Below are 13,450 nucleotides of genomic sequence, written 5' to 3'. Positions count from 1 at the left end.
ATTGGTAGGAATACAGACGGCCTTTCCGTCATCTCCAATAGTCAATCTGGTTTAAGTAAGCGATTATCGGCTGTTTGGGAGTAATAGAGTTTAAAGTGGTAGCACTTGGTCAGCATTCTAACATGTATTCAAGTTTTAACTTTCCAACAGGAAGTAATACATTTAGTACTTCCATGCTGGATTGTGTTGTATTGCAGCCAGTGCGATTAAGGCTGGAAAGAATAACCTGTGCCATAAGGCACTCGGAGCTATTTAATCATTTTTTTCGATTGCCGTTCAGCACCAAGTACTTTTATATATTGGATGAAGTAAAATATTTATGTAATTTATTTAAAAAATATTACATATACAATTATTTGTTTAAATGTCTTTAATTGTAGCATAATTAACAACATATTGTGAAATTAATTTCAGAAAAGGCACCAATAGAAACAGATTTGTGTTGCTGGAATATTTCCTATAGTCATTCATAGCAAACCTAAGAACAGGTGAAGTTCACAAAAGGATAAACAGTATTGCAACAAGATTCATATACTACAACAAAATATTATAACAAAAATAGACAAATTATAAAAATAGTACATAGGGAGCCAGCTTCTATACTGGAAATGAGCGACAAGAGAAACCAATGTAGTGCTTGGTCTGGGTAAAAGACCAAAAACGTAATAGTTAATGAGATTTAACAGATATTACCTATGTAAATATGTGTGACCATCAAAGCTGAATTTGTATGTAAAACATTTCCCCCACTGAGAACATGAAAAACACTTCTCATCTATGTGAATTCTCTGATGTCAAACATGAGATTTTTGTGTAAAACAATTCCCACAATCAGAACAAGGAAATTACTTCAAATCAGTATCTGCTCTCAGATGATAAACCAGAAATGGTTTCTGGGTAAAACATTTTACAGTCAGACACCTTTGTGAATTAGCTGATGTCTATCAAAACTGGATTTCTGTGTAAAACATTTCCCACACAAGGGACATGAAAATGGCTTCAAACCTGTGTGACTTTTCTTATGTCTAATTAGATCTGACTTGCGTGTAAAATGTTTCCCACAATCAAAACATGAAAATGGTTTCTCACCTGAGTGAGTTTTCTGATGATTATGGAGAATTGTTTTACGTGCAAAACATTTCCCACATTCAGAACATGAAAATGGCTTCTCACCTGTGTGATATCTCTGATGTTCCACAAGTAGAGCTTTCTTGATAAAACATTTCCCACAATCAGAACATATAAATGGCTTCTCGCCTGTGTGAATTCTCTTATGTATAACCATATATGATTTTTGGGTAAAACATTTCCCACATTCAGAACATGAAAATGCTTTCTCACCTTTGTGAATTTTCAAATGTCTAAAGGCACTTGATTTCTGTGTAAAACATTTATCACATTCAGAACATGAATATGGCTTCTCTCCTGTATGGACTCTCTGGTGTAAAAGAAGACCAGTATTTCGGGTAAAACACTTTCCACATTGAGAACAGGGAAATATTTTATCACCTGCAAACACTGTAACAGTTTCTGTATTATCAGGAGAATCTCTCCCACTGGCAGAGGGATCAGATGACAGATCTGCATTGTGAGGTACTGGATGTATATTTGGGGTAATAGGATTTTCTTCAGTAGAGTCGTCCTCTTCTATCTTACAATTTGGAGATGAAATGAAATGTCTCTCCAAGGTATTGCTGCTGTTGTGCACATCTGTTGGAGGTAAGAAAAATGTATGTATCACTAATCCCTTAAGAAAAATATATTTTTTATTACAATGAGGAGCAATGACCAAACATTTTCATATTATGATTGACATTACAATTTATTAGATTTAAAAATGTACAGATATGATCTTCAATGTCACATTTTAGTACAGTTGAAATTAAATTATTATTATATATGCAGTGTTAGCATAAGCATGTGATGAAAGGTGGATACCAAGTATTGTTAAATAAAGGTTATGACGTCAGTAGCAGGAGATACAAACATCTGGGTCTCTGAATACTTGTATGGGTAGTATGAACTTTAATGATGATCTCCTATGTACTCTACTGTTAATTATTTTCCTCTCATAGTAACACTAGGAAATGCGGTTTGACGGACTGTGAAACTTGTTTCTCGCTCGTTACTGTTAGGCTGACGGTCTGATCACCAACTCACAGAACCAGATGGGGGCGGTCTTCACCTATAGCAGCTGCCTTTCCCTTAGAGCTTTATGCGCTCACCGGTACTCAGATGCCCCCAGGACTTAACTCCAGGCGTAGTGTAAGTTGGTAATACAGGCCCGTAGCGCCAGGCCAGGAGGCTGATCAAAAGGCAGCGGATAGTCATATGGTAGCCGAGGTCAAGGGTCACAAGCAAGCAGAATGGTCAGTAAACACGCCAAGGGTCAGGGTCACAGGCAAAGATATGGAGTCCAAGGTACAGGCCAAAGGGTCAGGGTCACGGGCAAACAGGCAAGGTCCTAAGTACAGGCAGAAGGTCACAACAGGAGATCCAATAGCAGAGTATCCACAGGAACGGAGACCAACAGACAAGACAGGAGCAGGTCAGCAAACTAGTAAGTAAGCGCTATAACTGGCAGGGAGGCTAAGCCTAATACACTGACATCAACCAATCAGGGCTCAGCCCTGTCATCATACACAGGCCAGGGTTAATTGCATAACGAGGAGTCTAATTAGCCTGCAGGCTGTAGCGCGCACACCCAGTTGTACTGAGTGGCTGGGGAGCGATATTAGCAACTTCGGCGGCCGGCCGTTGCCCTGCCAATGGTCGGGGGCCCAGAGACAGGAAGTGACGTCCCGGTCGTCATGGAGACGGCCGGGACGCCAGCACTGGAAAGAAGCAAGTCGCGGCGGCTGCGGGCTCCTTACAGTTACCTGATGTTTAGGTATGTTTTTGGGTATGTTAATACGGTCAATTCAGTGACTGTGTTCTTTATGTGTTAACCTGTTCAAATGCTCCCTCAGTCACAGAATGTGCAATCATTTACTATGTGCTCCATCCTCCTCTGAATATCCCCCGCCATCAGACCAGCTAGTGGTGGCATAATTCTTGGTTCACAAAAACCAATTAAGATTCTCAATCTGTAACTCCACAAGTGGTCCAGAGGAGAATAGGAACATTTACAAAATGCTTCAAGCTGTATATGCAAGACAAATGGGAAAAATTATAGCAGTGTAAAAAGGGAGGAGTTTTGAGGCACTCGGCTTACCGGTTATGTACAGTACTATGACTGGAGAGAAAAGGGGGTAAATGTATTATGGTCCGATTTTTTCAACTCGCCGGAAAGGCAAACTTGCCTCTACAAGCCAGCACCGCTTTAAATTCTAGCTGTCAACTCGCCGATTTCCGGCGAGTTAAAAAAAAATCGGACCATAATACATTTACCCCAAGGAGTGACCCTTGGTTTATCAAGTTTCTTTCAGCCCCTTTGTTTTAAATTCCCCAATAATGCTTAGCTACAGTGTATATAACACTACACTCCCTTACTGAAATAGCAGGTGGTTCTGATGTAAAACCTGAAACCAAGGTAAGTCATATCAGATCTTTTTACACCTTTACGTAATGTGACTTTGCATCCAGCAAAATTCAAAGTGCAAAATGCAAATTTCTAAAGAAAAATGTCAGCATTGTTTCTGTCCCAGCTTCTGTAAGCTGGGACAGAAACAGTGGTTTAGATTATAAGCTTGGTTTCCTTGACACTCTCTAGGCTATATTTACTAAACTGCAGGTTTCAAAAACTGGAGATGTTGCTTATAGCAACCAATCAGATTTTAGCTGTCATTCTGTAGAATGTACTAAATAAATGACATCTAGAACCTGATTGGTTGCTGTAGGCAACACCTCCACTTTTTCAAACCCGCAGTTTAGTAAATCTAGCTCTCGGACTCTGGTGCTGGGTTATTCATTAGCAATATGAGGGCTGCTTTTGATTGGTTCTGTTGATTAGGATCTCTGTGCCATTCACTCATTGCTGGTTATAGCATTTGCTTCCCTGGTGTTCATGCTCTGTATTATTCTAGCATTCTTGTGTTTTGACCCTGCTAGTTCAACAATTACTGTACTGCCTGTACCAACCTCTGCTTGTTTACATTTAGTCTTAGATGCTGCCTGCACTAACCTTGGCTTGTTATAGGATATTGTGGGATGCTATCCTCCCCGACTTTTGTGTTTCACTGGTTTGTTATTTGTACTGACTTCAGCTTATTATTCTTGCAGGCTCTTCTCACCGACTTGCTGCAAGAATTCTGACTTCAGATTGTTACAGTTGGTTCTTCCTATTACTCACACAGACGTCTGTTTTTTTACCTTTGTTTACTTGACATGTATTACACGTTTTCTAGTTGCTTGTTTAGTATTATCAGTGTTTAGTCTTCTATATTTCTTTGTATGTACCAGCCTATAAATATAAACCATTCATAAACCATTTCATAATCAGCCCTCCCCAGGTCTTAACTAACCAGTTACAGGTGCTGACCGAGTTAGAACATGACCTATGTAATAGGCTTACTGCTCAGGAGGAAATATCCAAAGGGCCTCAGATTATTATTATTATTATTATCATCATTTATTTGTTAGGCGCCACAAGGTATCCGCAGCGCCGCACACAATACTAACAGTAGACTATACAGGGTTAAACCATACAGAACAATGAACAAAAAGTACCAATACTTCAGAAACTCCAGCTAGTCATATGCAGTAAAGACGGAGCGGAAGAACAGGTATGGAGACAGGAGGGGAGGGGGCCCTGCTCATACAAGCTTACATCCTAAGGGAGGGTAAACAGACCAGGCACAAGAGGAGCCAGTTGAGGCAAGAGGACAGAAGGGAGGACGAGCTAAAGGGAGGAGATTGGGGTTAAGTAGATGGTTGGTAGGCTTTGAGGAAGAGGTGAGTTTTGAGTGCACGTTTGAAGGAGCACAGAGTAGGAGAGAGACGGATGGAACGAGGGAGGTCGTTCCAGAGAAGGGGATTCTTACTGCCGTTGTCCTAGAACTTAAAGTATATCTCCATGACAGCTCCACTGAGGACCAAAAGTCTTCCAAAAACTTCAAGGAAACTTGTAGGTCGTATTATAAGCTTAGACCATGGTCCTCTGGATCAAAACAGTAAAGAACTGGAATCATCATTTCATTACTCCATGGTGATTCTCAATCTTGGGCATTCAGTCTTGAAACTTAGAATAGCACATTTAATTCTATAGGACTCATTTTTTGAGCAATAAGGGTTACTACATGATGACCCTGACCGAGTGACCTCAGCAGAAAAAACCAGGGGCACTAGTCCAGTAGAAAATTATTGTTCAAGCAGTGGTCTACTGAATGTGGTTGGAACTCCTGACAGCCTTGAAAAACACTAGAGACAGAAGAGTAAAATGTGATTTCAATTCCATAACATCGTCATATAAATTACGCCCGATGGAACATATGTAGACTGGGGCTTTCCAGTTGTCATCTGAGAAGAAATCAAGGTGAAGATTCCTATGCCTCTGCCCTTACTGTGGAGAGAAGGGTTATTAGGCAAGTTCTTGTCTCAAGAAGCTGAGAAAACTACAGGGCTTATGGCTAGCACAAGGAAGCAAACCTAGGAACACAGGTATTTCCTTGTGCACAGAACACACTGATATCTGTTAAGTTAACCTTTGGTCACTTGTGTATTGACAATCATGTTTTCATTGATAGTGGGTCAGCAGGATACTTCATGGACATAATATTAGCTCAGACATTGAAGATTCCCACTATACCACTTGAGTCGTGTATGTCACAAGCTGCGGCTCCACTGCTGGCCGCGGCGGCTCGCTTCTGTCTGCTTTGGGCATCCCGGCCGTCACCATGAAGACCGGCCGGGATCCGCCTTCTTCGTCCCGGTCCCAGGAAACTTGGTTCTCCCTACCTCCGCGCCCAGCCAGCAGGGCGCGCAGGTCTGTATTAGTTCAGCCTCCTATGGCTGATTGGGGGGAATTATAGCCACATGGGCTAGTTATTGACGGCTGGGCACCCTGCATTCTCATTGGGCTACATCACTATTTAAGGCAGTGAGGGCTTAGCCTCACTGCCGGTTATAGCTTTCAGTCTCTGGATGCTGACCTGCGCCTGTGCTATTTTGGATTGATTCTTTGTGTATGACCTCTGGCTTGCTTACTGGATTTTGTTGGATTGCTTGTGACCCTGACCTCTGCCTGTTCTCCGGATGTGTTGCTTTCTGCCGGCCCTGACCCTTTCCGGGACTTCACTCCGCTGCCTGCTGTTGCCCCTTTGACCTCGGCCAGTTTTTTTGGACTTTCTATCATGAGGCACTCGGCTGCGCTGCAGTAATATTATAAACTTGTACTACTCTGAGTTTAAGACCTGGGGGCATCCGAGTACCTGTGAGCATGTACAGCTCTACGGGAAAGGCGGCTGCTATAGGTGAAAACCTCTCCTGCGTGATCTACGAGTTTATGATATTTGCTGACAGCCCTAACAGTATAGTTAACTATAGAGGTTAAATGTCCTTTTCCCGGGAACTCTATTGGTATTTACACTTCTCCTGTTATTTTAAATGTTGGCTCATTGCATAAGGAAATTATTTCCTTTTTCTTTATATATACTCCCTCATTAACTGTGATGCTTGGATTCCCGTGGTTAAGTACATATAACCCTGAGATAGATTGAAAAGAAGAAAAAGTAGCAAGATCCGGTCAGGAGTGTAAGGAAGAATGTGTTACCTATCCTGTCGGCTACCACCTGTACAAAGAATGTTCCTGCAAAAAATATATTGAACACAATTATGTTTCCACTGCATCAAGACTTTCATTGTGTCATTGAAATCACGCCAAGCTCTAAACCTCCGAAGAGCAAGATTTTCACAGTCATATCCTAAAACCAAGGTAATGGAAGCCTTTATCAAACAAAATTTGTAGAAAGGGTTCAATAGACGTTCAATGTCCCCGGTGGGGATTGGATTCATTTTTATAGCCCAGAACATAGGAACGTCACTGTCAGATCAGAATGGTACTGCAAAAATTCAGGGAAAATCAATTGTACGTTAAACCTGAGAGATTTGAATTTGAAGTGGATAAAAGTAGCATTTCTGGGTTATATAATTTCCCCCAATGGATTGTGTATGGATCCAGCTAATGTAAAAGGGTCATTCCACATTAAATCAGCATACATTTTCAAAGAAATTCTACCTTACATTCTCTAATTTCCATTAAATTTGGTATAATAAATTATGCCATTGGTGCAAAGAAAACCCCCAAATCTTAGGCTGATATGTGCCTTTAAAGCTGCAAAACGAAAAACTTGCTTTTAATGATTTTTTAAATTGTATTTGTAGTTCACCTGATTGAGTTAGAGAGTTGGAGAATGTCTCATTTTAAATCTCTTTTATGGGCTTTCATATGATGTATAACACAAAAACATGGCTTTTTGAAAAAAAATAAAATTTTTCATTTGTTATTGAAACATAATTCTAAATTTCTGAAAAACATCTCAAAAATTGTTCGTACTGTTGTTAATAAATCCCCAAAGTTTTATTTTGGGATCATGGTGGGATCATCTGCTACAAGAGCTTTTAGTTTGGAGTGGTTCATAAAAATTGTATCTATTGAGTCACTACACATCTGAGAAAATCAACAAAACAAATATTTTTCCAGTTTCCTTCATTAGAGGAATGCACGTTCCTCTTCAGGTGTGTTTGGGGACGAGATTTTACAGACAGCACCTGCTCCCACTTCTGCGTAGGCGTGTAAACTTAAATGGAAAGATATTCTACGTGGAAAGACACTTCAATTGCGTTGAATAGCCCTGCCTTTTACAGGGACGGGTTAGGTTTAGGTGGCCTTTAATTAGTTACCAAGGGGCTTTACTGCACTAATTTAAGCCCACCCAAACCATACCGGACCCAGGACAATTTTAAAAAGCGGAGTGTTTAATTACATTGGAGTATCAGGCTGGGAGAATGTGTGCTGGGAGCAATGAGGAACAGTAACTTGGAGAGGAGGTGCTGGGAGGGAGAGACCCAGCAGACTGGGAGCAACACTGTACTCACAAGAAGAAGCCTTAGTCACCATGGCCAGGCAGAGAAGAGAAGGCACAGCCAATGAGGCTGATGCTGATCTCTACGGGTAAGAGAAGCATGTGATGGGCTCCTCCAATCAGTGCTCAGTACATGCTCCTCTCACCACTCAGCAGAGTCTCATGGGGATTGGTGCCCCGGCAGCCCAATCCAAGCCTGCTGGGGTGTTTAAATTGGTTTAGAGAAGCAAATAAGAATAAAAATGGAGAAAAGCGACAGGTACCTTATTGTTTCAACCCATTTAAAAAGGCTAATCATACTTCTGATAAGAAGGGGTTGAGAACTGTGTCAGAATGGATGTGTAAATGATTTTCTGGAATGCCAAAAGTTGCAAAAGTTTCTGCCAGCTGCAGAAAACAACTTGGGGCACTTCGAAAAGAGCAATAGGGTCATTGTTCATTTCCTCAAGACAATGTAGTGTCAGCTCCCACTTGCTGACAGCAGGGGGTATGTAGGACAACAAATGGAGGCTCGCACTTATTCTCATCAATGAAGTGAAAGTGACATTACTCCATCCAGCTGGTCCATCACCATCTTTATCATACCCAAGGAAGCCGGATGTTTTATGGAATCCGTTAACTCCGACAGGTGGAATGTTCACCCTTCCTGAAATGGAAATACTAAAAACTAATGAAGCCTTCAGCCAGTTCCAACCCATCAAGTAACTCTATCCATCCAGAGCAGCAGCACCACATGGTAATGATCTGTAGTAAGTTTTATTATAACATGTGAGAGACATCACATTATCACAAATGTTTTATTATTTCAGTATTAACATAATGTGACATTGTACATAATATACATTAAAGGGATTGTTTAGGAGATAAATTAAAAGTAATGAACAGGCCTAGATAGTTCTCATAGTCATTATTGTAACAAACAGTCCAAAGTGAAAGCTCTTGTAGCAGATGATACCATCATGGTCTCAAAATAAAACTTTAGGTATTTATTAACAAAAGAATGAACAATTTTTGAGATGATTTTAAAAACCATGGCTTTTTGAGCAAATCAAGACTTTAAATAAAAATGTAACATTTTCAAATTCTAACATACTGCTGTGTTATACGTCATATGAAAGCCCATAAAAAGAGGTTAAAAATGAGATATTGCCCAACCTTCTAGCTCAATCAGGGGAGCTACAAATGCAATAAAAAAAAAACGTTAAAAGCAAATTTTTCAGTAAAAAAAAGTGCAACTTTAGAGGTATATAACTTCAAAACCAGTGCACATATCAGCCTAAGATTTGGGGGTTTTCTTTGCACCCATGACAGCAATTATTATACCAAACTTTATTACAATCTGAAAAGGTCAGTTTGAAACCCTGTGTTGATTTGATGTGGAATGGTCCAAAAACCATTATCAATTGGGCGGTACTCAGCAATCTCAAGGCCATACAGATATTACTGTTTTGTTTGTTTTTTTCAATTATTACAGACGCTTTATCAAGTCCTTTTCCACCATTGTGGCTCCTATCATAGTTATAAACATATAAGGATCTGACCCGTTGCTATGGTCACCTGCCGCGTTGGGATCTTTTAAGTTGGTAAAAGATAGGTTGATCTCAGAACCCATCCTGCAGCATTCCGATACCATTTGTTGTAGAAAAATGCGCAGTATTGTCCCAGAGTAATAATGTGGATGGCAAATTTCATTTGTGTGTCTATTTTTCAAGTAAGTTTGCACCTGTAGAGATGAATTATGATGTAGGGAACAGGGAATTATTGGCCATTAAATGGACTTTTGAGGAATGGAGGCACTTGCCGGAGAGTGCACTCCATCCTATAATAGTGTACACAGATCATAAGAACCTACTATATATTAACTCAGTAATTTGTTTCCAAGTTTAATTTCACCAATTAATTCAGACCAGGCTTAAAAAATACCAACGCTGATGCTCTTATTTTTTCTACAAGAACATGTTGAGGTTCTGGAAAATGGACCCATTATTCCAAGATCATGTACCTTGTCAGCTTTAACAACACTTATCTGGTCAGTTACTCAATGCTGTATATCAGGCTCCGGATTCCGGAAAAGAATCCTGATAATCAGTTAACTGTTCGTAAAAACCCTAAACAAGATGATTTTGCTGAGACTCACGATTGTGAGATATCAGGTCATCCTGGCATCAAAAAGATCATCAACTCCCATGTGGAGCTTACCCCTTGTGCACCACCCCATCTTCTCCAAAATTGCTTCCCACTATTAAATTTGACGCCAAGCTCTGGGACTCGCACCCCTTCAAACTGAAACTCACCTCAGCGATATCTGCACTGACCAACATTTGGCACAACCCTTCATTTCCACCAAGAGACATAATCTCTGGACCCGGGCAGGACTCAAATTCCCGGATGACTTCTTTAAACAGGGACATTGCTTTGCACCGGCGGAGCTCCAAAAACATTCTCCATCCCAGATACTCAGCCCCTTTGAAGATATCTGTAAACATCATCCCATGGCCAGGGGCATGATCTCTCCACTCTATAGTATCTTGCTCGCTACGACCCTGCCCTCTCCAGGATCCCATGAAGAGCACTGGGAAAGGTACCTTGGTACCCCCTGATGGCAAAGCCTAAGAGGACATGAGACTGAGGATAGCCAAGAGTTCCATTTCAACCAAACTCAAGGATACCCCCTACAAAATTTACTTTCGTTGGTACTATACCACCACCCAACTCCATAGAATGTTTCCCTCCTCCTTATCCGACTGCTGACAGGGATGCAGCCACAGGGGCTCTATGTTCCATATTTGGTGGACATGTCCAATTATCACCTCCTTTTGGGACACGGTCCATACCTTCTTAAACACCCTCTTTGAGGCTCCCATTGCGAAAGAACCCAGGGTATTCCTACTGTGCTCCCCTCCCCAAGATCTAGACAAATTCTCTAAGAAACCTACCGCGCACATACCCCCCTCTCGCTCTGCTCTCAAGAAGCGAATTTGGCACGCTGCAGCCATGGAAGAGATCACCTATTACCTTCATGACAGGGGCCATGTGTAACCTAGTCTGGGCTCCATGGCTGTTCAGGGAACATACATTCCCCTCCCGACCCTTGGCACCCCCATGATGACCCATGTGCGACAATAGGTCTCTCCCCTCACGAACACCCCTTCTCATCTCTCTGAACTACCTCCACACTGCTTGCTCTACGAGTACTCACAATACCCTACTCAGTGATCACTCAACGTTCCCCCAGCCTCCACATTTCTCTCTACCTCTACAACCTGCTTATTCAATATAGCCTGTACGTCATCCTCTGTTCTATATTTTGTTTGGATGCAAGACCATGATTTACTTGTATTGTTAGTGTTTATTCATGCTTGGCTAATGGCTTTACTGTCAAGGTTTCCTGTATATTTCTGTTTGACGACTCAAAATAAAGAATTAAAAAAGAAAGTACCATCAACTCTGTGGCAGCCATCTACGGAGAAGGACATACAGAAACACTTAGTAGCTGCATGTGAAATTTGTGCCAGACAGAAAGTTCCTAGAGATAGATCAGCGGGACAGATAAAATCCATGGACAGGAAGAGGCATTATCATGGAGCCATCACCCTCTAGAGTATATAATACTATATGGGTCATCGTAAACTGCTTACGGGAAGACAAAAAAAAAAAAAAAAAAAAAAAAGTCATTTCGTACCCCTGAAAGGGTCACCACAGGCTAATGTGTTGTGTATTGGCTTCAAAATTTGTCCAGAATGTGGTTAGACTCCATGAGATTCCTTTAAAAATAGTTTCTGATATACGCTCACAGTTTGTCTCCAACATTTGAAGAGCATTTTGTATACAGTTCAGTATGGATTTGTCATTTTCCATGGCTTATCACCCCCAATCTAATGGGCAGACGGAATGTACCAATCAGACCCTCGAACAATAAGAAATACAAGATGACTGGTTTGAGCAGAGTTTGCTGGCAACAATGGAGCACACTCCTCTGCACCGCAAGTCCTGTTCATTTTCGTTTGAGAACTGTTTGGAGGAAGGTTCAAGTTTACTTGAACTAGTCTGTTACCCAATTTGCAGAGGCCCAGCTTTTAAGTTTAAGATAAGAGTTTCTAGTAGACAACCCCACTCTAAGACAACCTGCTGCTAAACTGGGACCTACTTACATTGATCCATTTAAGATTTACAGAATTATTAATCAGCTGGCACCACAATTACCTCTCTCCATGAGATTACCCAAAAAATGTAATGTTTCGCTGCTTACACCAGTGAGTAGATTAAGTTTGAATAGAGATCCTGCAAGGCAGTCTCTTGTTATCATTGATGGAGAGAAAAAAATATGAAATGAAGAGTATATTGAACTCAAGGTGGAGCAGTAGGCAAGGACATCATCTCTATACTGGTACTGAGGAGAGGTCCTGTGTGAAACATGATGATTTACATGCGGGAAGACTTAAGAGCCTTCCATATGAGTCATGTGGACTATTGCCGGTTAATGATCTGGTGGATTTCTAAGGCTCTCAGTATTATTCGCTCATTGATAGTTATAGCAATTGTTACACTTCAGTTTGTCTCAGTTAAACTGGTTTGCAATTTGAACAGACTTCAGATTGTCACAGGTATTCTTGCATGCTGTTATCACTGACTTCAACTAGTGACATGAACTCTGGCACTTGCACGGACTTCAGATTGTTACAGTTCCTCCGTCCTATTACTCACACCAACAGCTGTATTGCAGTTTTCTAGTTGGCTGGTTAGTCTTTTATATTTCCTTGTAGGCACCAGCCTATAGCTATAGACCTATACTATTGCACAAGTACCTGCGAGTAGTTCTAGGCCTATGGGAAATAGTGGCTGCTATAGGTAAAGAAACACCTCAGTTCTACGGGTTTATTTAATAGCTGGTGGAATACTTTAAAAAAATAGTAGTGAAAATAAAACACCTACAAATACCCTTGCTGCATAAGTGTGCACACTAATTAATAATGGTGTTATAGCGGTGTTAAGGGTTAATATTCAAAATCATGTTAAAAAGGTACTTAGCATACATCTGCCAGCGATGAAAGTGAATGGGATTAAAACCAAATAAAGATCAGCTGTTCCTGTAAGATTTCCTTGTGGTTGCATCCTACTGGAGCGGTGTACAGAGGACTCACTCACATCAGTCCCTGCCCCATTGGGGCTTACAATCTAAATTCCTTAACACACACAGACAGACAGAGACACTGACAGAGACACTGACTAGGGTCAATTTTGTAAGCAGCCAATTAACCTACCAATATGTTTTTGGAGTGTGGGAGGAAACCAGAGCACCTGGAGGAAACCCACGCAAACACGCAGAGAACATAAAAACTCCTCACAGATAAGCCCATGGTCGGGAATCGAACTCATGACCCCAGTGCTGTGAGGCAGAAGTGCTAACCACTACCCCACTGTGCTGCCCA

At 41.1% G+C, this 13,450-nt stretch overlaps 1 protein-coding gene across 1 annotated transcript in view; it reads right to left on the bottom strand.

Annotated features, from left to right (window-relative positions):
• Nucleotides 1-374: 374 nt before the first annotated feature.
• The window catches only part of LOC142159838 (uncharacterized), a 196,735-nt gene continuing 183,659 nt past the window's right edge, over nucleotides 375-13,450 (bottom strand). Inside the window, exon 7 of the mRNA XM_075214633.1 lies at nucleotides 375-1,710. Coding sequence (XP_075070734.1) covers nucleotides 914-1,710 — 797 coding nt within the window. The 3' untranslated portion in view covers nucleotides 375-913. The remainder of the gene's footprint in view (nucleotides 1,711-13,450) is intronic.

The sequence above is a fragment of the Mixophyes fleayi genome, chromosome 6, assembly GCF_038048845.1.
Source record: "Mixophyes fleayi isolate aMixFle1 chromosome 6, aMixFle1.hap1, whole genome shotgun sequence".
NCBI classification, from domain to species: Eukaryota; Metazoa; Chordata; class Amphibia; order Anura; family Limnodynastidae; genus Mixophyes; species Mixophyes fleayi.
The sequence above is the reverse complement of the archived record's forward strand: the minus strand, read 5'-3'. Positions and strand labels throughout refer to the sequence as shown.